This window comes from Sus scrofa, chromosome 4 (genome assembly GCF_000003025.6).
Source record: "Sus scrofa isolate TJ Tabasco breed Duroc chromosome 4, Sscrofa11.1, whole genome shotgun sequence".
NCBI lineage: Eukaryota > Metazoa > Chordata > Mammalia > Artiodactyla > Suidae > Sus > Sus scrofa.
Genome location: NC_010446.5, coordinates 89225879 through 89246799, shown reverse-complemented (window position 1 = coordinate 89246799; position 20921 = coordinate 89225879). Strand labels below are relative to the sequence as shown.

The 20921-nt window shown below is 50.2% G+C and overlaps 4 protein-coding genes across 9 annotated transcripts; 2 read left to right on the top strand and 2 right to left on the bottom strand.

The window, feature by feature from the left end:
- FCER1G (Fc fragment of IgE receptor Ig) lies at positions 456-4333 on the top strand (the record flags this gene model as incomplete). The annotated part of the gene is given in 5 exon segments (NM_001001265.1): positions 456-526; positions 3050-3141; positions 3304-3339; positions 3793-3813; positions 3975-4333. Coding segments are annotated over 5 exon segments (261 nt in total). The 3' UTR covers positions 4038-4333.
- APOA2 (apolipoprotein A2) lies at positions 7674-9286 on the bottom strand. Its single transcript, NM_001186294.1, has 4 exons — positions 9257-9286; positions 9014-9089; positions 8591-8723; positions 7674-7908 (listed from the first exon to the last, which is right to left on the bottom strand). The coding sequence occupies exons 2-4, from the start codon at positions 9063-9065 to the stop codon at positions 7791-7793; spliced, it is 303 nt and encodes a 100-aa protein (NP_001173223.1). The 5' UTR covers positions 9066-9089; positions 9257-9286; the 3' UTR covers positions 7674-7790.
- On the top strand, positions 11296-16071 carry TOMM40L (translocase of outer mitochondrial membrane 40 like). 5 transcript variants are annotated; one of them, XM_003125660.4, is made up of 10 exons: positions 11296-11536; positions 11757-12009; positions 12301-12368; positions 12663-12755; positions 13022-13123; positions 13272-13377; positions 13558-13680; positions 13785-13861; positions 14044-14146; positions 14285-16071. In XM_003125660.4, the coding sequence occupies exons 2-10, from the start codon at positions 11895-11897 to the stop codon at positions 14422-14424; spliced, it is 927 nt and encodes a 308-aa protein (XP_003125708.1). In that variant the 5' UTR covers positions 11296-11536; positions 11757-11894; the 3' UTR covers positions 14425-16071. The 5 variants fall into 5 exon arrangements, with proteins under 5 accessions (XP_003125708.1, XP_013852281.1, XP_013852282.1 ...); XM_013996827.2 differs by having other exon boundaries at positions 11376-11536; positions 11857-12009; XM_013996826.2 differs by having other exon boundaries at positions 11381-11609.
- NR1I3 (nuclear receptor subfamily 1 group I member 3) lies at positions 15019-20486 on the bottom strand. 2 transcript variants are annotated; one of them, XM_013996822.2, is made up of 9 exons: positions 20026-20486; positions 19588-19727; positions 18985-19115; positions 17376-17545; positions 17037-17176; positions 16652-16797; positions 16440-16556; positions 16134-16239; positions 15019-15276 (listed from the first exon to the last, which is right to left on the bottom strand). In XM_013996822.2, the coding sequence occupies exons 2-9, from the start codon at positions 19692-19694 to the stop codon at positions 15147-15149; spliced, it is 1047 nt and encodes a 348-aa protein (XP_013852276.1). In that variant the 5' UTR covers positions 19695-19727; positions 20026-20486; the 3' UTR covers positions 15019-15146.

The following is a 20921-nucleotide window of genomic DNA, read 5'->3' as shown; positions in this document are numbered from 1 at the left end:
ATTCCCCATTTCCTCTTTTCCCCTCACTTCCTCACTGCCTAAACCGTGCTCCCCACACTAATTGGTAAATTCCTTGGGTCAGGACAGGGTACAGAGTTTCAGGTGGGGGAGAAAGGGGCTATCACCGGGCCTTAGGGAATCTCGAGGGGCAGTTGGTTACAGCTCTATCTCTGCGCAGGGCTGGAGTGAGATGGCGGGTTTAGATAGCCTTTCCTGATCATGGGAGTCCCTTTCTGTGGTAGCAGGGGCTTGGTCGCTGAAGGACAGAGGCATAAGAGCCCAGATCTAGCTCTCTTGGCTGGCCCTTCCGGGAGCCGCCCGATCTCTAATGCAGGAAGGGGAAGGGGCCAGAGCTCGGAGGAAGGCGTGGCAGGAAGGGGGGAACTCTGTGGTCAGGGAACCACTCACAGAGCACAGCTGCGCAGTGCTGTCAGTGTGTGCGATCCCTGGCTCTCGGCCCCTCAGTCCTTACCCAAGATGATTCCAGCAGTGGTCTTGCTCTTACTCCTTTTGGTTGAACAAGCAGGTGAGAGGGTTTGGTGAGGGAGAGTGAGCTGGGCTCTGGGGGTGGGTATCAAGGGCTTGTGTCTGAGGGCCGAGGCAGGGACATATAGAGGAAGGCTGGCACTGGGAAGACGGGCACAGAGACCCTGAGGGAACCGAAATTGGAATCGTTGTTCTCTCTCCTTTCTTGTTTCTTTTTCTTTCAGGACTGATATAAGCCTAAGGCTTCAGTTTGGCAGAGGAGGGGAGTGGTTGTATGACATGAAAAGCTGGTCTGGGGAGTTCCCATTGTGGCTCAGTGATTAATGAATCTGACTAGGAACCATGAGGTTGCGGGTTCGATCCCTGGCCTCCCTCAGTGGGTTAAGGATCCAGCGTTGCCGTGAGCTGTGGTATAGGTCGCAGATGTGGCTCAGATCCCACGTTGCTGTGGCTGTGGTGTAGGCCGGCGGCTACAGCTCCGATTGGACCCCTAGCCTGAGAACCTCCATGTGCCATGGGTGTGGCCCTAGAAAAAGACAAAAAAAGAAAAGAAAAGCTGGTCTGGAGGAAAACTCCATTTCCCATGATTAGCATTTTCTGTGGGGTGTCTTTGGTCTGTCCATTGGGAGCTGATCTCCAGCTGGTTAAGTAATTTTTCTTTTCTTTTTCTTTTTTTGTCTTTTTGCCATTTCTTGGGCCGCTCCCACGGCATATGGAGGTTCCCAGGCTGGGGGTTGAATAGGAGCTGTAGCCACTGACATATGCCAGAGCCACAGCAACGCGGGATCCGAGCTGCATCTTCAACCTACACCACAGCTCACAGCAACACCGGATCCTTAACCCACTGAGCAAGGCCAGCGATCGAACCCACAACCTCATGGTTCCTAGTCGGATTCGTTAATCACTGCGCCATGATGGGAACTCCAGTTAAGTAATTTTTACAAAGCCCCCTTTAGGAAGGCAGGGCCCTGTCCTTGTGTTGAGGAGCAGGGCAAGAATAGTCAAAAGTGACTGTTGTTTCTTTCTTTTTTTTTTTCTTTTTTTTGTGATTGCTATTTCTATGGGTCATCACAAAGACACCATTTTGTCATCAGCTGGTAAGAGGGTGGGTGGGCAGCATAATGCCCAGTTCTAGAGAGCTGAGCATCGGCTGAGAACTTGAGGCAGAAATGGAAGTTCTCTGCAGCTCTGAGGCTCCAGTCATTCTCTGAACTCTCACTTCTTATTCTCTGGGTTGTCTGTGTGTATGTGGTTTTTGTTTTTGTTTTTAAGCTTCAAATTTTTTTTTTCTTCTGTTTGACTCAAAAAAATTTATCAAAGTACCGTTGATTTACGTTGTTGTGTCTGTGTTTTGAAGAGGGATAGTTGCAGCTGGGGTCTAGGGAGGAAGAATTAGTGAAACTTAAGGGAAAGTAAGGAAATGAAAAGAGACCAACTGGGATGGACTTCCACCAGCCCAGCGGTGAAGGTGGAGGGAAGGACTAAGTGAGCGGCCAGCCCGCTGCCATGAGATGAGAGAGCAGGGCCACTGAGGCATGAAAGAGAGGGTACAAACTCTGAAAGCAGAAAACCTGGATTTGATTTCCAGCTCTGTCACTTAACTCTGTGGCCCAAAGGAGTTACTTAGCTTTTCTGAGCCTCGGTTTCGTCATCTACAAAATGGCGGTGATGTTTCCCTCACAGGGTTGTTTTGAGATTTAGGTAATAACGTGTGTGAAAGAACGTCACGGAATAAAATCTACTATACCGATACCACATTCCTGTGAGAACTTCTGATAGGCATCGGAGCAGATAGAGGCTGGAAGCCAGACTTCACTGGGTTTTTTTTAGTTGTACAAAACTTCCTCTCTCAGTGGCCCACAGTGAGTAAGTAAAAGGGCAGAGTACACAGAGCTGGAACCCATGTAGCTTGGGCTCATTCCCTTGAGCCTGGGCTAAGACACTCGGCCTTGTGTGCAGAGCCATCAGTATACATAAGGCCAAGGAAAGTAGGCACCTTATTTTTACATATTTAAGTGTCTTATGAGGGGATAGAAAGTAATGTGGCAAAAACTAGATGACCAATAATAGAGCGATTGCCTTCCCCGCTTTCTTAGCTCACATCCTTCCTGTCCAGCCCTCAGCCACAGGTCACAGGACTTAGCAGAGACACCCCTGTGGTTTCTTTGCTGAAATTTGTCACTGCTCCCCCCTCCCTGGGTTGAGGTTTTGGTCTTAGCCCAGTGAACTTAAATGGGTCCCTTGAGGGCAATGGAGTACTCAATTGTGCCTGAGGAACCCACTGTGCTGAAAAGAGAGAGTCGGGGGCTGAAGAGGAGGTCAACTCTCAATACCTCTAAGTACCATTCCAACAGAACCCTTCGTATGTCCTGTCCTACCCCTACTATCTTAGGCTGAGGGAGAAGTGACAGAAATAGGACTCCAGAGAGGAAGATGAAGTTTCTTCCCGTGGAGGGTTCCCCTCCAGGTCCCGTCCTACCTCCGAGAGCCCTTTCCTTCTCTCCTCTAAGCACCAGATCTTCCCTGCTGCCCCCGACCCCATGAGTACCCTCTATCCCCTCAGCGGCCCTGGGAGAACCTCAGCTCTGCTATATCCTGGATGCGATCCTCTTTCTGTATGGCATTGTCCTCACCCTCCTCTACTGTCGACTCAAGGTAAGGTTGGGGCAGGGTGGGGTGAGGGCTGAAAGGAGAAGTGGGAAGGTGGTGGCAGCATGGCCTCAAGGAGAGGAAATAACAGGTTTCCCCTACAAAGTTGGGAGGGAGGGTGGATGGACCACTAACTTCATCTTTGCTAACGACCTTTCCCTACTCCAGCTCCAGGTGCGAAAGGCAGCTATAGACAGCTATGAGGTATGGACCCTTCCTCAACTGGGTGTCAATTTTTCAGACTCTGAGCCCTTCTGGAACTTTAGCCTTGAAGTCTGAGCCATCTGGGGGGGTCTGGTGCGGGCGGGCATGTGACTCTGGTGCTGGCCTGTATAAGCTTCAGAATCCCCCTCCTACCTCATCCTATCCACTCTGCCACCTAGCCAAGTCACAAGTAAAACATTCAGCAGGTGACGAGGCAGAGTCTAGTGAAGAGCGACAGTGAATATGTGAGCGAGTTGTATGTTGTGTGTATACGTGTGTTTGTAGCCATGTGAGCAAATGTGCATCCATGCTCCAGAGTATCCATGTGAGTGTCCTCTAGCCCAAGGGGGCTAGCCACTCCTGGCCAGATACCTCCCTGCATGGGGAAGAAGATGCTGAGGGGCCCTGGAGGAGGTGTGGGTCTCTAATACCTTGCCATTTCTGTCTCTGCAGAAATCAGACGGCGTTTACACGGTAAGTGAACCTGTCTCCCCATCCCCTCACCTCTAGTCCCAGGAAGTCAGCAGAAGATGGTGGCCTTTTGAGTGACCTCTGGAAGGGGTAGGGCCTGTGGGGGTGGATAGGAGGACCTGTGATGGGCCCAAATTCCTGACTATCGTGACCTCTACCTCCAGGGCCTGAGCACCCGGAACCAGGAGACTTATGAGACCCTGAAGCATGAGAAACCACCACAGTAAATTTAGAACAGATGCCCTTTGTCACTTCCTTCTTCCACTTTCCTCTTAGTCCCCGTGGTTGGCATCACATATGCCTCCCTGCCACTAATGCCAGCTGACCCTGTCCCTGTAATGATGCTATGCCCCCATTAATAGGCACCAGTGGTTCCTCCTCCCTGTCAAAGGCCTCAGATGCTCTTCATTAATGTTTGTATTCTTGTCTCACCCCCTTATGGAACCTTCTAAATCTTCCCCATCCCCAACTCCCTCTAAACAATGGGAAGGGACTACCATCAATAAAGCCGCCACAGACTGGACTCTGTTCATTCATTCATTCAACCTATCTTTATTCAGGAGTTCTTGTTGTGGCTCAGCGGTAATGAACCCAACTAGTTAGTATCCATGAAAACGCAGGTTTGATCCCTGGCCTCGCTCAGTGGGTTAAGGATCCAGCATTGCCATGAGCTGTGCTGTAGGTCTCAGACATGGCTCAGATCTGGCGTTACTGTGGCTGTGGCGTAGGCCAGCAGCTACGGCTCAGATCCCTAGCTTGGGAACTTCCATATGCCCTGGGTGTGGCCATTAAAAAAACAAACAAACAAACAAAAAAAACCATACATTTTTTCAGCTTCTACTAGCCTAGTCTGGATATTGAAGATATTTTGAGTAAGACAAACTCAGTTCCTGACCTTCCAGAACTCATAGTCTAATACTTCAGGGCTGTCTTGCTTGATTGAAGAATGAATGCTAACTGACTGGGAGAAGGTTGAGAACAAGTTCTCTAGCATGGAGGTGATGCAGGGAGTGATGTGTTGAGAATCTAGCCACATTTAGAGACATTCAAACCCAAGGAATGATTTCCACACCCAGCTTGGATGCCTATCTGACAAGCTAAAACAAGGTTGGGTTTCTGGCAGCAACAAAATAGTCACCAGTCTAGATCAGAGTGGGCTTATGGAGCAGCGTGAGCACAGCTTACACAACAAACATGCATATGGGCATTACCATAGCTGAAAAGCCAAACATGTGGAAAGGATGTTTTGACAAAAACTTGCATAACGCTCCTAATGGAAAGACTTATGGGAACAGTGTTTTCAGTGGATTCTGGGGCAAGAGGGACCTCAGAGGGCCAGGTCAGAGCTGGAGGTAAGTAAGGCAAAGGGAACAAATCAGGTCCAGATGGGAGGCCAGCTCCTCTGAGTGCATGGGTGGGGGGTGAAGGAACCGCCCTTGTCTGTGTCTGTCCTGTTTCTAGGCACAATTCCCTGGACGTATTTGAATCCCATCTGATGCCGCCCGTCATATCTCTGATCCAGCAGCCCTGTCTGAATGTGCCAAGAGTCTCTAGGCTTACCCCTAGCATCCCCCCATACTGGGCAAAAATTGGCACTGCATGGTGACTTGTACTTTTTAGTATATTTTCCAGCCTGTTGTACCACTTGATCCACTAACTAAGCCAGTGAGGAAATTCAGGCTCTTTGAAGTTAATTAACCTGCCCAAGATCACCTCTGTCCCTGCACATTTTGCCACATGAGAAATAAAAAAAAAGATACCAAGAAAGAAAGGGGAAGAAAATAATCTAAGGGGTAAGGGTCTTGAAGGCCAGGCTGAAGAGATTGATTAATATACAGAAGAAATTGGAGTCATCTCCGATTCTAGGGAAAAGGCGATTTCTGATGAGTTATGAGGTATGAGTCAGGGTAGGGATGTAACTATTTTAAAGGTTAAGTGGAAATGAGCTTTTATTGGAAAATGTCCATTTTCCCATTGGGGATTGCGAGTCTCCTGCATCAATCCAGACTGATTCTCATTCTATTTTTTATTTTATTTTATTTTATTTTTTACGATTTTTTTTTTTTTTTTTTTTTTGGTCTTTTTGCTATTTCTTGAGCCACTCCCACGGCATATGGAGTTCCCAGGCTAGGAGTCCAATCGGAGCTGTAGCCACCGGCCTATGCCAGAGCCACAGCAATGCGGGATCTGAGCCGCGTCTGCAACCTACATCACAGGTCACGGCAACGCCGGATCATTAACCCATTGAGCAAGGGCAGGGACCGAACCCGCAACCTCATGGTTCCTAGTCAGATTCGTTAACCACTGCGCCACGTTGGGAACTCCTATTTTTTATTTTTTTATTTTTATTTTTATTTTGTCTTTTTAGGGCTGTACTCACAGCATATAGAGATTCCCAGGCTAGGGGTCTAATCGGAGCTGTTGCGGCCGGCCTACACCATAGCCACAGCAACGCCAGATCCAAGCCACGTCTGTGACCTACACCACAACTCACGGCAATGCCAGATCCTTAACCCACTGAGCAAGGCCAGGGATCGATCCCGCAACCTCATGGTTCCTAGTCGATTCGTTTCCGCTGCGCCACAACGAGAACTCCTCCCATTCTATTTTGATTCAATCCAGGTATCACAGCTACCAGAATTTCCCAAGTCCCTCATGTCCACCAAATTGGAGATCTGTCAGGCCTTTTATTTATTTATTTTTCATTTTTTGCTTTTTAGGGCCACACCTGCAGCATATGGAAGTTTCCAGGCTAGGAGTCGAATCAGAGCTGCAGCTGCTGGCCTATATCATAGCCACAGCAACGCCTGTTACAAGCAGTGTCCTCGGCCTATACCTCAGCTCATGGCAATGCCGGTTCCCCAACCCATTGGGTGAGGCCAAGGATGGAACCCACATTCTCATGAATACTAGTCAGATTCATTTCTGCTGAGCCATGATGGGAACTCCTGTCAGGCCTTTAACTGGCTATTATGTCTACTAGTTCCAGGTTCTAAGATGACTACCAGAACAGGCCAGTTCTGTGAACTGCACCCAGATAATAGAGGGAAAGAGGCTGAGAATGTGTGTTTCCCAGGCAGAGGGTCTAGCTGAGAAATTCCAAATGGAAGAATTAGAGCACCTTCAGGGATAGAAGTGAACCCAGGCCTTTTACTGCAGGACGTGAGGGAAGCACTGTGCTCCCCTGGCTCAGAAGGGAAGGGAGGGGCCTTGGGTGACACCTCTGGGCTCATTTTGGGGATGCTTTCTCCTCTTCATGGTGTGATAGAGGAAATTCTGAAGGGTGCCCTCATTTCCCGTGACCTCCAGGCGTCTAGGGATTTAGTTCATGAATCTTTCATGCCTTTCCATGTCCAAGGCTCTTTAATCTCTCCTGCAGGGCCTTTCCCAGGCCTGTAGGAAGATTTCTTGGGTTTGAAGAAGATTCACAAGCACCCTCACCCTGTCATTTCCAGCATTTATCTCTTCAACCTTTTCTCCACCCGTTTGCAACAAAATCCCTCTCCTGTTAGAAGCAGATTTCTCTTGGAGTTCCCGTGATGGCTCAGCAGAAATGAATTTGACTAGCATCTATGAGGACGCAGGTTAGATCCCTTGCCTTGCTCAGTGGGTTAAGGATCCAGTCTTGCCCTGAGCTGCAGTGTAGGTCATAGACTTGGCTCAGATCTGGTATTGCTGTGGCTGTGGCATAGGCTGGCAGCTACAGGTCTGATCTGAGCTGGGGACCTGGAAACCTCCATATGCTGCAGATGCCACCCTAAAAAGACAAAAAAAAAAAAAAAAAGATTTCTTTTTATTCTTCCTCCTATTCCTCCACACTACCCCCAGTTTTCCTAGTCTCTCAAACATTCCATGCCCACAACTTGACTCTTTCAATATTTATTGTAGAAAACAAGGAGTGGGTAGGGAGAGGAGCTCTAGGTCTTTCCAGCGGATGTTCCAGGAGCCAGCTGGGGATGGAAGACAGTGGTCTGGACACCTCACTGGGCAGTAGGCTGAGTTTTGAGGCCAATGAAACTGCTCAAGAAGTTAAAGATATCAGTTCCAGCCTTCTTGACCAAGGGTGTCAGCTGCTCCTGTGTCTTCTCAAAGTAAGTCCTGGATGTGTGAGACATTAGAGTTAGTGTGAGGGACTGGCAGGGGCCTTCTTGGTGGTGGGGTGAGACCCAAGTGACCAAATTCTAGTGCCTGGTCTCTCCTGGCATGGCAAAGCTCTTAGGAGGAGAGGCAAGCCCTCTACCAGGCAGAGGAACAGACTCTAGAGATAGAAATTCAAAGCCCAGTTCATGCTGCCCCTCTCTGTCCAAAAGGTCCATTGGATTTAGGGGGAGATGAGGAAATTTTCTTTCCTTTTCTTTCTTTCTTTCGTTCGTTCGTTCGTCCTTCCTTCCTTCCTTCCTTCCTTCCTTTCTTTCTTTGTCTTTTGTCCTTTTAGGGCTGCACCCGAGGCATATGGAGGTTCCCAGGCTAGGGGTCTAATCAGAGTTGAAGCCACCGGGCTACACCAGATCCGAGCCAAGAATGTGAACTATACCACAGCTCAAGGCAACGCTGGATCCTTAACGCACTGAGCAAGGCTAGAGATCAAACCTACAACCTGATGGTTCCTAGTTGGATTTGTTTCCACTGTGCCACAATGAGAACTCTGGAATTTTCTTTCTAATTTAAACCTCATCCTCCCTAACCCCCATCCCTGAGCTCAATCTTCTGTGGGACCTTGGAGCTTCCCCTCTTTCTCTCCCCAGCCCCTGGTCCTTGAACCCCTTTTGCTGAGACTTACTTGGCCTGAGTTTGAAGTTCTGAGCCCTTGGCCTTCTCTATCAGGTCCTTGCCAAAGTCAGTCACGGTCTGGAGGTACTGAGAGACCAGGCTCTGCAGACACGGCTCCTCTGCCTGTCTCCGAACCAAAGCCCCTGCGTGTACATAGAAATACGCACACACACAAACACACATGTCTTGTCAGCTGGGTCCCCAACTATGAGGCCCACGTCTCTGCCAGTATTCAGCCCCAGCTCTCAGCCCCCTCCCCAAACAGGTATCCAGCTCCAGGTCTTTGGATGGGCTTTATGGGCTTTAGCGAGGGCATGATTTTCCTTGTAAGCGCTTCAGTTGTCAGACCTGGGCATAGGCTCACAGACAGATGGACAGCTAGGACCCAAGCAGTTTTTTTCCGCCTTGGGATCCCTCTCCATAGCACACTCACCTTCAAGGCTACAGATAGTGAAGAGCAGCACAGCTATGGCAAGCAGCTTCATGGTGTTAATGGTGGGAAAAGTGGCCTGCGAACAGTTGGGCACAGGGGAGGATCATGAAGCTGAATTGACTTCAGCCCCTCCCCAGGGACCACCTTGCCTAGATGTCCACACCAACCTGATTCCCTCCCTTTCCACAATTAAATCCCGGTCCTCTTTGGATGCTGCCCACACCTCTTGCTCCCTTACGGTACCTGTCAGTGTCGCTGTCCTTGCCGAATGTGCCTGGCCTGGCTGGGGAGGAGCTATATATCTGTCTGCTTCCCCACCCCCCTCTCAGGTAACAAGGACTTTGGAGGGGCCCAGTGAGGCAAGAACTATATTGGAGTAAACAAATTGGAAACATGGGGGAGGAGAGGATAAGAACATGGGGGACTCAGGATGAAGGGGTGGGAGGCAGGAGTGGAGGCCAAAGTGGGTGTCAAAGGGATACACTTTAGGTCTATTCAAGATTCATGCCTCTGGGGCCTGGGGCCAATAGTCCTTGGATTTGAATGCTTTAGGAAGCAGGATTTCTGTTTTTGTTTTTGTTTTTGTTTTTTCCTAGAAAACTCCGACATATCAAGCCCATAGCCCTTGCCATCTTTGTCCCTTCATGGGTAGATATCATCTCCCAAGCCTACCTCCCTTCACTGCAACTTGGCGGAGAGGTTATTGGGGAACAGAAGAAAGGACATGAAATCAGGGGCAGGAGTGAGGGGAATGTAGGTTAGGGGAAGAAGGGTTAGGTTCAGAGGGCAGGTATGATTGACTCTGTCCCTTTTTGAGTTAATGTGTAATGAATGAGAAGGGGAGAAAACAGAGCCCAGAATGACCTTCCTGAGAGCTGATCAGAGAGCACAGCCCACCCCCAATAAAACAAATTCAGAAAGCAGCCTCTTCCCTGCCCCTGAATTGGCGTGTTCTGGAGGAAAAATGAATGAAAGGCTTCTACCAAGGATAAAGGTTGAAGGTCTCTGGGCATTGGATCCCCTTATCAGTTCTAGGCGGTGGTCAGTCAGTATGAGTCAGCAGGGGCCATAGTATCCTGACCAAGGCCCCCGGCCCTAATCCCTGGACTGATTGTGAGGGAGGGCAGAGGTGCATTCCCCAGGCCTACGGCTTTTGGGTGAAATCAGCTCAACAGATATCAGAAGCATTTGTATCTTTCATCCTTTTGCCCTCAGACGTGTATGTAGAACATTCCTGAGAGATGGGAGTGGTAATGTAAGAGATAGTGAGGGAGGCAACAGGAACCCAAGAGATTTTATTCCATTTTCAACTATTCTCCTGTGGAGCACTTAGAACTTTTTTTTTCTTTTTGCCTTTTCTAGGGCCGCTCCCGTGGCATATGGAAGCTCCCAGGTTAGGGGTCTAATCAGAGCTGTAGCCACCGGCCTACGCCAAAGCCATAGCAACGTGGGATCCACAGCAATGTGGGATCCCTGCTGCTTCTGCAACCTACACCACAGCTCACAGCAACACCAGATCCTTAACCCACTGAGCAAGGCCAGGGATTGAACTGGCAACCTCACAGTTCCTAGTCGGATTCGTTAACCACTGAGCCACTACGGGAACTCTGAGCACTTAGTACTTGAAGGGCACTCCATTGACTTGTCCCTGGCTTTGGAGTGGAGTGCATTTGAGGGCAGGAGTCCACATGCCTAGATTTTATTTGCCAGCTCTGCCTAGGGACTCAGGGAAGGGCCAGTTCTTTCAGGGAACAGAGCTAAGGCTGCATCCCATGCTCCTCTACCCCAAACTCTCACACCCATTTCCATTCTACCGAGAGGTGAACTTTGAGAGGCGTGGACCTCCAGGGAGGGAAGTGTGGGTCCATTTTCCTAGGGAGAGCTGTATTTGTGACTCGAAGTCATCTGAAGGTGTACTGTGCGCTATGAAGGACTTTGAGGAAGAGTCCCCAGGGGTTCTGGGGGTGTATGTAGTGGGGGCACCTAGGAGTTACATGAAGCAATGTTCAAAAATGTTTTCACAGTGGTTCCCCCAGCCATACTTCACAAAACGTGTCTTCAGGTTAGATGGTGCAGGGATCTTTAGTGGCTCAAGCTCCAAGATGCTCCCTCTAGTGTCTTGCATGCTCAAAGATTCTTTCCGACCTTGGAGAGGCAGGGCGATCTAAGGCCATCTACTTGAGTAAGTCTAAGAAGCCACCAATCAAGCTCCGCCTGTCTCTGCAGTGCCGGGGTTGGAGCTTTCTGAATGTGAGGTCTGTCTTTCCTTTGTTTCCTCTTCTCCCATTGGCTTGTGGTCAGCAGCCAGGCAGTTTTTTTTTTTTTTTTAAATAGATTGGGCGGAGCCCAATATAGGGAGGATTAGGAAATCTTTTTTTTTTTCGCCCGGTTCCAAGATGGCGCCCATGACCACGCTGGGAATGCAGCGTGAAGCCGCAGTTATGCCATCACTCAAGATGGCTGCCCCCATCAAGATGACCGGGGTGTGTCGGGGGGAAAGGGGCAGCATGAAGGTCTGAGACGGTAAGGGTTATTGCTCCACCGCAAGCCTCGCCTTGGGGCCTGGGAATGAAGAGTAGAAAGACTAGGAAACTGGGTGAGCTCTGTGGTGGAGGCAAGAATTAGAGCGGGGGGGAGGGTACAGGGGTGACAGGTGGGGTGAGGAATTAAAAATGGGATGGGAGTGTGCTTGGGGTTCAAACTCCCCACCAGTGCCTTCTCCCACCTACTCTTCTTGTTCCAGGTCTAGCGTCGGACCATGTGGAAGTTTCTGGGATTAGGGAGCCAGATAATGGGGGGTGGGGCCCGTGGTGGGTAGCGGGAGCAATAGCGTCCTTTCCCAGGCGAACCCCGGCTCCCCTCCCCTCTCCTCTGGACTGAAATGGGGAACACATTGGGCCTGGCACCGATGGGCGCTTTGCCCCGCCGGAGCCCCCGTCGAGAGGAACCTCTCCCCAACCCTGGGAGCTTCGATGAGTTGCACCGGCTATGCAAAGGTGAGAACTTGGCATTTGGACGCCTCAGGTTGAAGAGGCAGAGAAGGGGAGGGAAATGCTGGGTGTCCAGTGATGGGAGCAGAAAAGAGGATGTCACAGCTGGGGTATGCAGCCTCAGGGAGGATCAGGTGCCCCAATGGAGGGGAGCATTTCCTGTTGCAGCACTTGAAAGGAGGTCAATTCCTCCAAATCACTGTCTATGGGATTGAAAGGGGAGACTACTTCGTGGGTTGGAGGTTCCTTGTCTGTGCTTATTCCTTCCCTTCCCCCCCTCCCCTCCACTCCCTTCAGATGTATTCCCAGCACAGATGGAGGGAGTGAAGCTCGTTGTCAACAAGGTTCTGAGCAGCCATTTCCAGGTGCTCCCACTTCTCTGGCCCCTCCTTACTACTCCTCCCTTCCTGTCCCTGGACCCTCTTCTTTCCTTTGTACCCCAGTTTTAGGCAGGCTATATGGGACAAAAGAGGGAGGATATGGGGGCTCTACTTCCTTTGCCTGTGGGACTTGTTGCTTTTAATCTGATGACCCGCTGCATATGTTGGAATGTATGGGTTTCTTAAAAGACCCGCTGGATGGGGAGAAGATGAAGGGTGGGATGGGGGATTGAAATGGAGCAGGAATGTTCTCTCTTCCACTGACTTTTCTTTCTTCAGGTGGCTCACACTGTGCATATGAGTGCTCTGGGTTTGCCCGGCTATCACCTCCATGCGGCCTATGCAGGGGACTGGCAACTTAGCCCCACTGAGGTGAGGGCTCCACACACCTGGGTTATCCCCGAAAAGCCCAGTTGGGACCCAGGTGTAGAGGAGGAGGAAATGTGTGTGTTCTGGGGAAGAATAGGTAGGGCACCTCCTCTGTGTTTCTGCTGAATGGGAGAGGGTAGAAAACATTTCTGTGATGTCTCTGTGGCTCCACTAGGGGGCGCTGGGCACTGTTAAAGAAATCCTACATTTGGCTTTAGTCGGAGTTGGTGCCACCCAGTTCATTCCTAACTGTGGACACTTTTCAACAGGTGTTCCCCACTGTGGTAGGAGATATGGACAGCAGTGGCAGCCTCAACGCCCAGGTCCTGCTTCTCTTGGCAGAGCGGCTCCGAGCCAAGGCTGTCTTCCAGGTGACCCATGGTTCCTGCTTCCATCCACTGAAGCATTTCCTCCTTCTCCTCCAGGAGTGTCCTGCTCTGGGGGCTCCAGGGGGAGGAGAAGCAGCACGAGTGATTATAGAGAGGGAGGGCAATTTTACTTCTTGCTCTCCCTACCCAGACTCAGCAGGCCAAGTTCCTGACATGGCAGTTTGATGGCGAGTATCGGGGAGATGACTACACAGCCACTCTGACCTTAGGAAATCCTGACCTGATTGGGGAATCGGGTGAGGAATTGGCACAGGGTTCTTTTTGTCTTGGCTGCCCATTTGCTAATAATGTTGGCTGTGCCTCTTCGTTGTTGGTTCAGGGATTAGTAAAGAAACTTCTTGGGCAGGCTGGGGTGGGGGCTGCTGGAGGTGAGGGAGCAGGCTTTCCTCTATGACTGACTCCATGTCTCCCCACAGTGATCATGGTCGCTCACTTCCTGCAGAGCCTCACTCATCGGCTGGTGCTGGGAGGAGAGCTAGTTTATCATCGGAGGCCAGGAGAAGAAGGGGCCATCTTGACACTGGCTGGGAAGTACTCGGGTATGGGGTGAGGAGGAATAGTGATGGGGAGGACTCGGCTGGGGTTCCTGGCCTGTGTTCTACTACAGTAATGCTCCTTTTCTCTTGTACTTTGGTTTTTACAGCTGGACACTGGGTAGCTACATTGAATGTGGGATCAGGTGGGGCCCATGCAAGTTATTACCACAGGGCAAATGAACAGGTGAGTCTACTGATCCCATCTCCCACCCCAGCAAGTCCCTCCGGACCTGCTGACCTTCTGTTCCTCCTGCCCACACTGCACAAGCATTTCATGAGTGCCTTCATTCTTGCTGATGCCCTGTCAGGACTCCTCTAGTCTTCACTCAGACAGATTCCTCTCCCCTCCTTGCCTGTGGTTCTCAGGTTCAAGTTGGAGTAGAGTTTGAGGCAAACACAAGGCTACAAGACACAACCTTCTCCTTTGGTTACCACCTGACTTTGCCCCAGGCCAACATGGTGTTTAGAGGTAAGGGTTATTCAGATGACATTCAGAGGTGCTAAGGGACTGGGGGTCGGCAGTGGGATGGAAACTCTGCCTCACTTCAGCAGATCCCTTTCTCCAAGACCTATTAAATAACCTAGTGTATATTCTCTTTCCCAACAGGCTTGGTGGATAGTAACTGGTGTGTGGGTGCTGTGCTGGAGAAGAAGATGCCCCCCCTGCCCGTCACCCTAGCCCTCGGAGCCTTCCTTAATCACTGGCGCAACAGATTCCATTGTGGCTTCAGCATCACTGTGGGCTGAGGTTGTCCCAGAGCCAGCCCCTACAGCAGCTGGAACCTCTGAGTCAGGTGCCCTAGGGCCAGAGACTAGGCCCGTCTCCAGAGCTCACCTTGCTGGGTGACCTCTAGGTCCCAGGAGCAGAGTGGGGACAGGACCATGCCCTCCTCAGAACTGGAGCTGCCACAGGAGCAGCTGCTGAGGCAGTGGCTTCAGGCTCCCACTTCTGCCATCAGCCCCAGTGTCATCTTCCCATGCTCTTGTGGCTCTGAACTAAGGGAGAAGGATTAAGGGGTATGTCTGGCTGAATTTTTCTCCCCTCACTCCCTCCTCCTTCATTTCCCTAAGGATTAAAGCTCCTAGCCTCTTCCTCTTCAGAGCAGAAAAATCTGCATGGGATTAGCTCCCCATCCTGTTTTCCATTCCGGGGTTTCCCAAGGCTGGGAAAGAAGGGCTGAAGGGCTAAATCTTTGACCTCAGAAAGTAGGGCCACCTATTCCCAGAAGGAGCTTCTTTACCTCTTAGCCCTGAGGCTTCCTCTTTCCCCATCTTCCGTGCTTCCAGAGAACAACTTTATCCCCACGGCCACCCCTTATTCTCCCCATTACCGCATGAAGAGGCAGTTATTGCTTTAATCTTTCATTGCAACCAGTGGGCTCCCTTTTGACGGCTCCCAGCACTTTCCCCTGGATGCCGTACACAGTCCATCATGTGCAGGTGGGCTGGGGAAGGAGGCAAACTGGGCCTCAGCTGCAGATCTCCTGGAGCAGCGGCATCATGGTGGACAGTCCCTGGATGTTCTGGATTTGGTACCAGTATTCTTTGTTAATGCTTCGGAGCTCAGCCAATAGGCCCAGCAGCTTTGCATAGAGAAACCTTTGGAAGAAGTACTGGGGTCACCAGGGAAAGAGGAGGGAAATAAGGCAGCCGAGAGTCTTTTCCTGAGGCCCTGATCCCCTGAACTGCCTGTCAGTGAAGCTAGGTCTGAACACTAGGGAAAATATGCTGTGGTATGACAAATGCATCAAAAGTTCCAAAGGTTCCCAAAGGAGCCACTATCTGACATAGACTTCTCTCACCATGCCATTTTCCTTGAACCCAAAGCGCTGAGGGTCAAGTGTGGAAAAAGCCCCAGACTTGGCCAGATCTTCAACTGTATGGAATCTGAGGATCTGGCCTAGAGCAGGTTCTAGAAGATGAGCGTGTTCTATTGTATACCGCATCCCTCTTCTGGCCAAACTGGCTCATTGAGAAATAAGCAAGGACAGAAGTGGAGCATACCTCAGAGCCTGGATAGATCATGGACTGTTGAACCAGAGACTGGCTTTGGCCCTGAAACTGAATGACCCTAACTTCAAGGGGAATGAAGAATGAAAGGAATTGGACCAATGGAGAGGAGGGGAAGGGCCAAGGAAAGAGAGTGAATAAGACTCTCGAAAGGCTGCTTTAGTCTGGACTGGTGAGGTGATGGATGTCATCAATCTCAGGAATGCTATTATTCAGAGCCTGTGAGCTACTACTTTGCATCTCTACTGAATAAAAAAATCTGGAAAAAGTGAGATGAAATAGAAGTAGGAGCAATTTGGATATTGGGGGTCTACGAACCTCCCCCCCAAGGGGGTGGGGGCCTTGGTTTCCCAAAAGAAAGGACAATAAAAGCACTCGTCCTGAGTTGTGTCCCCTTAACCCCTTCCTGTCTTGGTGGAGCCTCCACGCCCCTAGTCCCGCTGTACCTGTCCCGGAGACTTGGCTGCTGCCCTTTGATGTAGCTCTGCAGAGTCAGTGCCATCTCCTCTTGCAACTGATCAATCTCCTTCCTCTGGGTTACCCCAGGCCGGTCTGCCAGATAGGGAGTTGGGGAGGACAAGGTGGGGAGTTTCAGGTAGCTTGCCTAGTGCTCTGGGGGGCAGGGGGCAAGGCTGGGATAGACCCATTCCACAAGTTTGAAGACTAAACGGCCTGGATGGATGGATTCAGGGAGCTGGGAGCTTGGGCAGAGGTGGTGGAACCAAAGCTTCTGGGCTTTGAGGGATGCTCACCAGGAGAGAAGAGGGCCACAGCAACCATGAGCACATACTCAGGCTCCTGGAGCTGCAGTCGCCGAAGTGTCTTATGGAAGCCAAAGAGCAACTCCAAAAACTCTTCCTGGAACCCCACTGTGGGAGATACTAGGCTTAGGAGCCTTCAGATCACCTCACCACATACCATACCAAAGGGATGCCTGCCCTCTACTGTTCTAGCACCATCTCACCATGCGCTCCATCTTCTATTGTGTAGCGAAGAGGCCCACAGAGGAATTTTTGTGTTTGCAGACAGAAAGTGGTATTGAGTACGATCTGACAAATTTCTACAGCTGCTCCCTTGAGAAGGGAGATCTGGTCCTCCATGGGCAGGGACCTATGGGGAGCAGGAAGCCAGCACTTCAGACTCTAGCCAGAACTTCAGAGAGGGAGAGGAACTCCCGATTCTGATTGAGACACTTAAAGTTGGGAATTCAAGACCTGGTGCTTGGAAGGGCTGAGGGATGGATGGGTTCGTTTGGGTAGTGACTTCATGGGTGTGTGAGGGGGTGGGGTGGGATGGGTTAAAATTTACTGGAGTGTGTTCATCCTGAAAAGTAAGGGGAGGTCACATACCGGAAGAGGGGCAGATCCTTGGTGAACTTGATAATTTGCTGTATCATGAAAGTGTTGATGTCCGCGAAATGCATGAGCAGAGACAGTTCAGGCACCAGGGGTGGCAAGTGCTGGTGATGGATGAACAGATGAGCTGGAGGCTGCAGAGATCAGAGCCCGAGTGAGAGACCTGGGACCTGTGGATCTCCTTTAGGTCTCTTCAGCTTTATATTAGTAGGGTTCCGGGCTGAGGAGTCTGCCTCAGCTGGGGTTCTGGAGAAGTCCTGTCCTCTGATTGGTGCATGGCACGCAGCCCTCTCCCTTAGGTCACAGCCCAGCTGGTATCCTGTAAGTGCTTACCCTGAACTGCACAAACTGATCAAACATAGTGCCCATATGGCGGGTATGGGCCCCCAGGAGTATCTGGACTAACGCCTTCTGCTCCTTACTCAGCTGCAGTGATGCTTGCTGTGCCCGGCGCTGAACCTGTCTTGCTCGCCGCAATGCCAGGACTTCTGCTGATAGGATCACTGTGCCCGGGGAGAGATGTGACAAAGTTATTGAGACCAGCAGAGAGCACCTTTTTCTGTCAGCCCGTAGTCCAGGGCTCTCGGACGCTCTGCACAACGAAGGACACAGGGAGGGAGGAGAGTTCCTGAGGGCTCCTGAGGCCTGCTTGAAGTCCCAGAGCCTCCAGGTGGTAGGGAGCTCCTGTCCACTTTCCCCAACCTGTGAGGCACTGCAGCAGAAAACGGTGCACTGTGGGAGGGAAAGGAAGTGTAGAGAGTAAAGTGTAAGATGTTTGGCTTCTGGGGGAACACTGAAGTGGGAGGGCTCTTGATACCAAAAACATCACCTTATGTTTGCATAAGGTGCACCTTATAATTTCAGAGGTTCTGAGGTTAAATCTCACTGAATGAAACCAGCCTGCCTATGAGTAGAGAAGGCAGGTGTTATTATCCATATTTTTCAGAAATGTAAACAGGCTGACATTTCAGGGACAGGTCCAGAGTCACAGAATACTTATTGATATAGACTGAATTAAAGATGTTTTGACTGCCACGGTTTCCTTTCCACTGCTTCATATTGAAAAGTAATATAGGGAGTTCCCACTGTGACTCAGTGGGTTGCAAACCTGACTGGTAGCCCTGAGGATGCAGGTTCAATCCCTGGCCTCGCTCAGTGGGTTAAGGATCTGGCGTTGCTGTGGCTGTGGTGTAGGCCAGCAGCTGCAGCTCTAATTCAGTCCCAAGCCTGGGAACTTCCATATGCCTCAGGTGTGGCCACAAAAAGCAAAAAAAAAAAAAAAAAAAAAAAAAAGAAAAAAGAAAAAAAAATCAATATAAAAAAAAGAAAAGAAGAAAAATAATGTGATGTTGTGGAGAAAGCAAGGATCTGGTGAATCCTGACTACACCTTTTCAGCTGAGTGGACTTGGGCAAGTTGACTATGGTCACTTGAGTTGATTACAAGTTGCATTATCTTTTGGGGGCAGAGCGTAATTATCTGGCCCAGAGAGGAAACATTAAATAATTCAACAATTATCAAGAACCTACTAAGTGACAGGCACTTGAGAGACAGAAGAGAAAAAGCAAGCCTGATGAATATCTAGTGGAAGAGCACTCCGGGTAGAGGTGACAGTAAGTACAAGTGTAAGTTACAACAGGGCCAAGGAGCGTGTGCTTGGAGTGTCTGAGAGCAGCATTGAAGTCAGTGTAGCTGGGATGCACTGAGCAGGGCGAAGGGTAGGAAGTAAAGTCTGAGAGGTGATTTGGAGGAGCTAGACCATGAGATCATGGACCATAAGAGAGATGAGGAACCCTTGGAGGTTTTGAGCAGAATGGTGATATTGACTTATTTCAAAAAGCTTACTCTGCCCACTGTGTGGAGAAGACACTACAGGAACAAGGGCAAAGCATAGCCAGTGGAGAGACATAGAGGGTCCTTGAGATGGTAAGGGAACAACTCACTGTCTTTCTTCATGCCAGCATCTAGGCACTTCTGCAACCTGCAGGCTGGGCAGTGGCGCCTCTGGGCCTTATTGACCTTACAGCTTCCAGCAAAGGGGCAGATGAGACTGGTGCTTTTGTTGACTGTTCGCCTGTGAGGACAGAGATGTTGTGAGGGTCGGAGATGGCAGCGAGTAAGGTGGGTATGTGAAGGGCTGAAATGACATGGTCTAAAAGAATCGGTGGTGACATGGGCTAATCTGAGCTGTGCCCCAGGGTCCCTAGGAGTGGAGAGGATACGGTGCATCTCAAGCATTTCCACGGGGGGCACAGAGTCATTCAGGAAAGCCTGGCTGATGCTGTACTAGCTGGTGCTTTGTAGAGAGTAAGTACACATGACTAAGGGGTTGCATCCATAGAACCAGCACTTGGCCTTCCCTCTGTTATTTTGCTACCTTTATATACAGTGTTGCGGTTGGCAATGGGTAGCTTGCTAGCCCTAGGGTAGTTAGGCTCCAGGTTGCAGGAGCGAGGCAGCTGGACAAGTTCAGGCAGATGCCAGGGCATGACGGCTGCCTGGCAGGCAGTTTGGGAGGCTGTTTATGTTGGTGAGGAAGTTCTCACCTGAAGAAACCCTTGCAGCCCTCACAAGTCAAGGCATGGAAGTGATAGCCTGTGGCTCGGTCCCCGCACACAGCACAGTTCCTTGGCTCATCTTCCCCGCTGGCCATGGCTTCAGGTGTTGGGATGGTGGTCACAGGCCCCTGAAAGTGATAGGGGTTAGCAGTCAGCTCTGGGCCACCGTTGACCTTCTTCTCCTGCTTCTGCAGATCCTCTTCCCAAACCTGCTCTGGGCCTGACCCCCTGTGTTATCTGCACTTAATTGCTATTAGTCTCTGGGTCCCCAAAGATTTCCTACCTGTTCCTCTTAGGCAGCACGTCACCTGCAGGCCACAGAATCTGGTGCTGGATTCCTCTCCACGTACTCCCACTGTAACCCTGCTTTCCCTTTGATCTCAGGAGCTTCCAGTATTTAAAGTTAGGGATTATAGCCTTTAGTACCTGGAAAACAAGGAACTTCTACCTCTGTGGCCTTCAGCTGTTTTCAGTGAGTGCCTAGATAGGACTCAGACTCTGGACCCAGGGCAAAGGCTTGGGTGGGAGGTGTTCCCAGCATGCCCACAGTGCTGGAGGCTGGCACCTGGGGAGAGAACCTGATAAGCAGGGACCTCATGACTTATTAGAAGCTCTGCTTATCGAACCCTACTGCTGAGCTTCAGGCTAGGTCTGCAGCCTCCTCTGTGCATAGATTCTGGACAAGCTGGGAGGAGAGAGGGTGAGAGAGCTTTTTCACACAGAGTATGTCAACAGTAAAAGAATAGGCATAATAAGTGTACAGACCCCCCAAAGGAAAGTTCTTCAAAAGAGACTGTGGTCTAGGGAATTCCCATAGTGCCTAGCGGTAACAAACCTAACTAGTATCTTTGAGGATGTGGGTTCGACTCCTGGCCTTGCTCAGTGGGTTAAAGATCCTTCGTTGCCATGAGCTGAGGTGTAGGTCCCAGACTCGGCTCAGATCTGGCATTGCTATGGCTGTGGCTGTGGTGTAGGCCGGCAGCTGTAGCTCCTATTTGACCTCTAGCCTGGGAATCTCCATATGCCGCAGGTGTGGCCCTATAAAAACGAGAGAGGGAGACAGAGAGAGAGAGAGAGAGACTGGGATCTAATTAAGGTCTTATGTAAAGAGTTAGAAGAGTATAGCACAGGGAACTATATCTAATCACTTTCAATGGAACATGATGAAGGATAATGTGAAAAAAGAATGTATATAAATGTATAACTGGGTCACTTTGCTGTACAGCAGAAACTGACAGAACATTGTAAATCAACTATAATAAAAATTATTTTAAAAAATAAATAAAATTTGCAATCTCCCCTCCAAAATACTTTTTGTTTGT

Coding starts and splice junctions, on each gene's coding strand:
- APOA2 (NM_001186294.1), bottom strand. CDS start 9,065: ATGAAGCTGCTTGCCATAGCTGTGCTGCTCTTCACTATCTGTAGCCTT. Junction 8,724..9,013: donor CACTATCTGTAGCCTTGAAG/GTGAGTGTGCTA, acceptor ATGTACACGCAG/GGGCTTTGGTTCGGAGACAG. Junction 7,909..8,590: donor GAACTTCAAACTCAGGCCAA/GTAAGTCTCAGC, acceptor TCACACATCCAG/GACTTACTTTGAGAAGACAC.
- TOMM40L (XM_003125660.4), top strand. CDS start 11,895: ATGGGGAACACATTGGGCCTGGCACCGATGGGCGCTTTGCCCCGCCGG. Junction 12,010..12,300: donor GTTGCACCGGCTATGCAAAG/GTGAGAACTTGG, acceptor CACTCCCTTCAG/ATGTATTCCCAGCACAGATG. Junction 13,124..13,271: donor GAGCCAAGGCTGTCTTCCAG/GTGACCCATGGT, acceptor CTCCCTACCCAG/ACTCAGCAGGCCAAGTTCCT.
- NR1I3 (XM_013996822.2), bottom strand. CDS start 19,694: ATGGCCAGCGGGGAAGATGAGCCAAGGAACTGTGCTGTGTGCGGGGAC. Junction 17,546..18,984: donor TGCTGGCATGAAGAAAGACA/GTGAGTTGTTCC, acceptor CCCCGGGCACAG/TGATCCTATCAGCAGAAGTC. Junction 16,240..16,439: donor TGTGGCCCTCTTCTCTCCTG/GTGAGCATCCCT, acceptor CCTATCTGGCAG/ACCGGCCTGGGGTAACCCAG.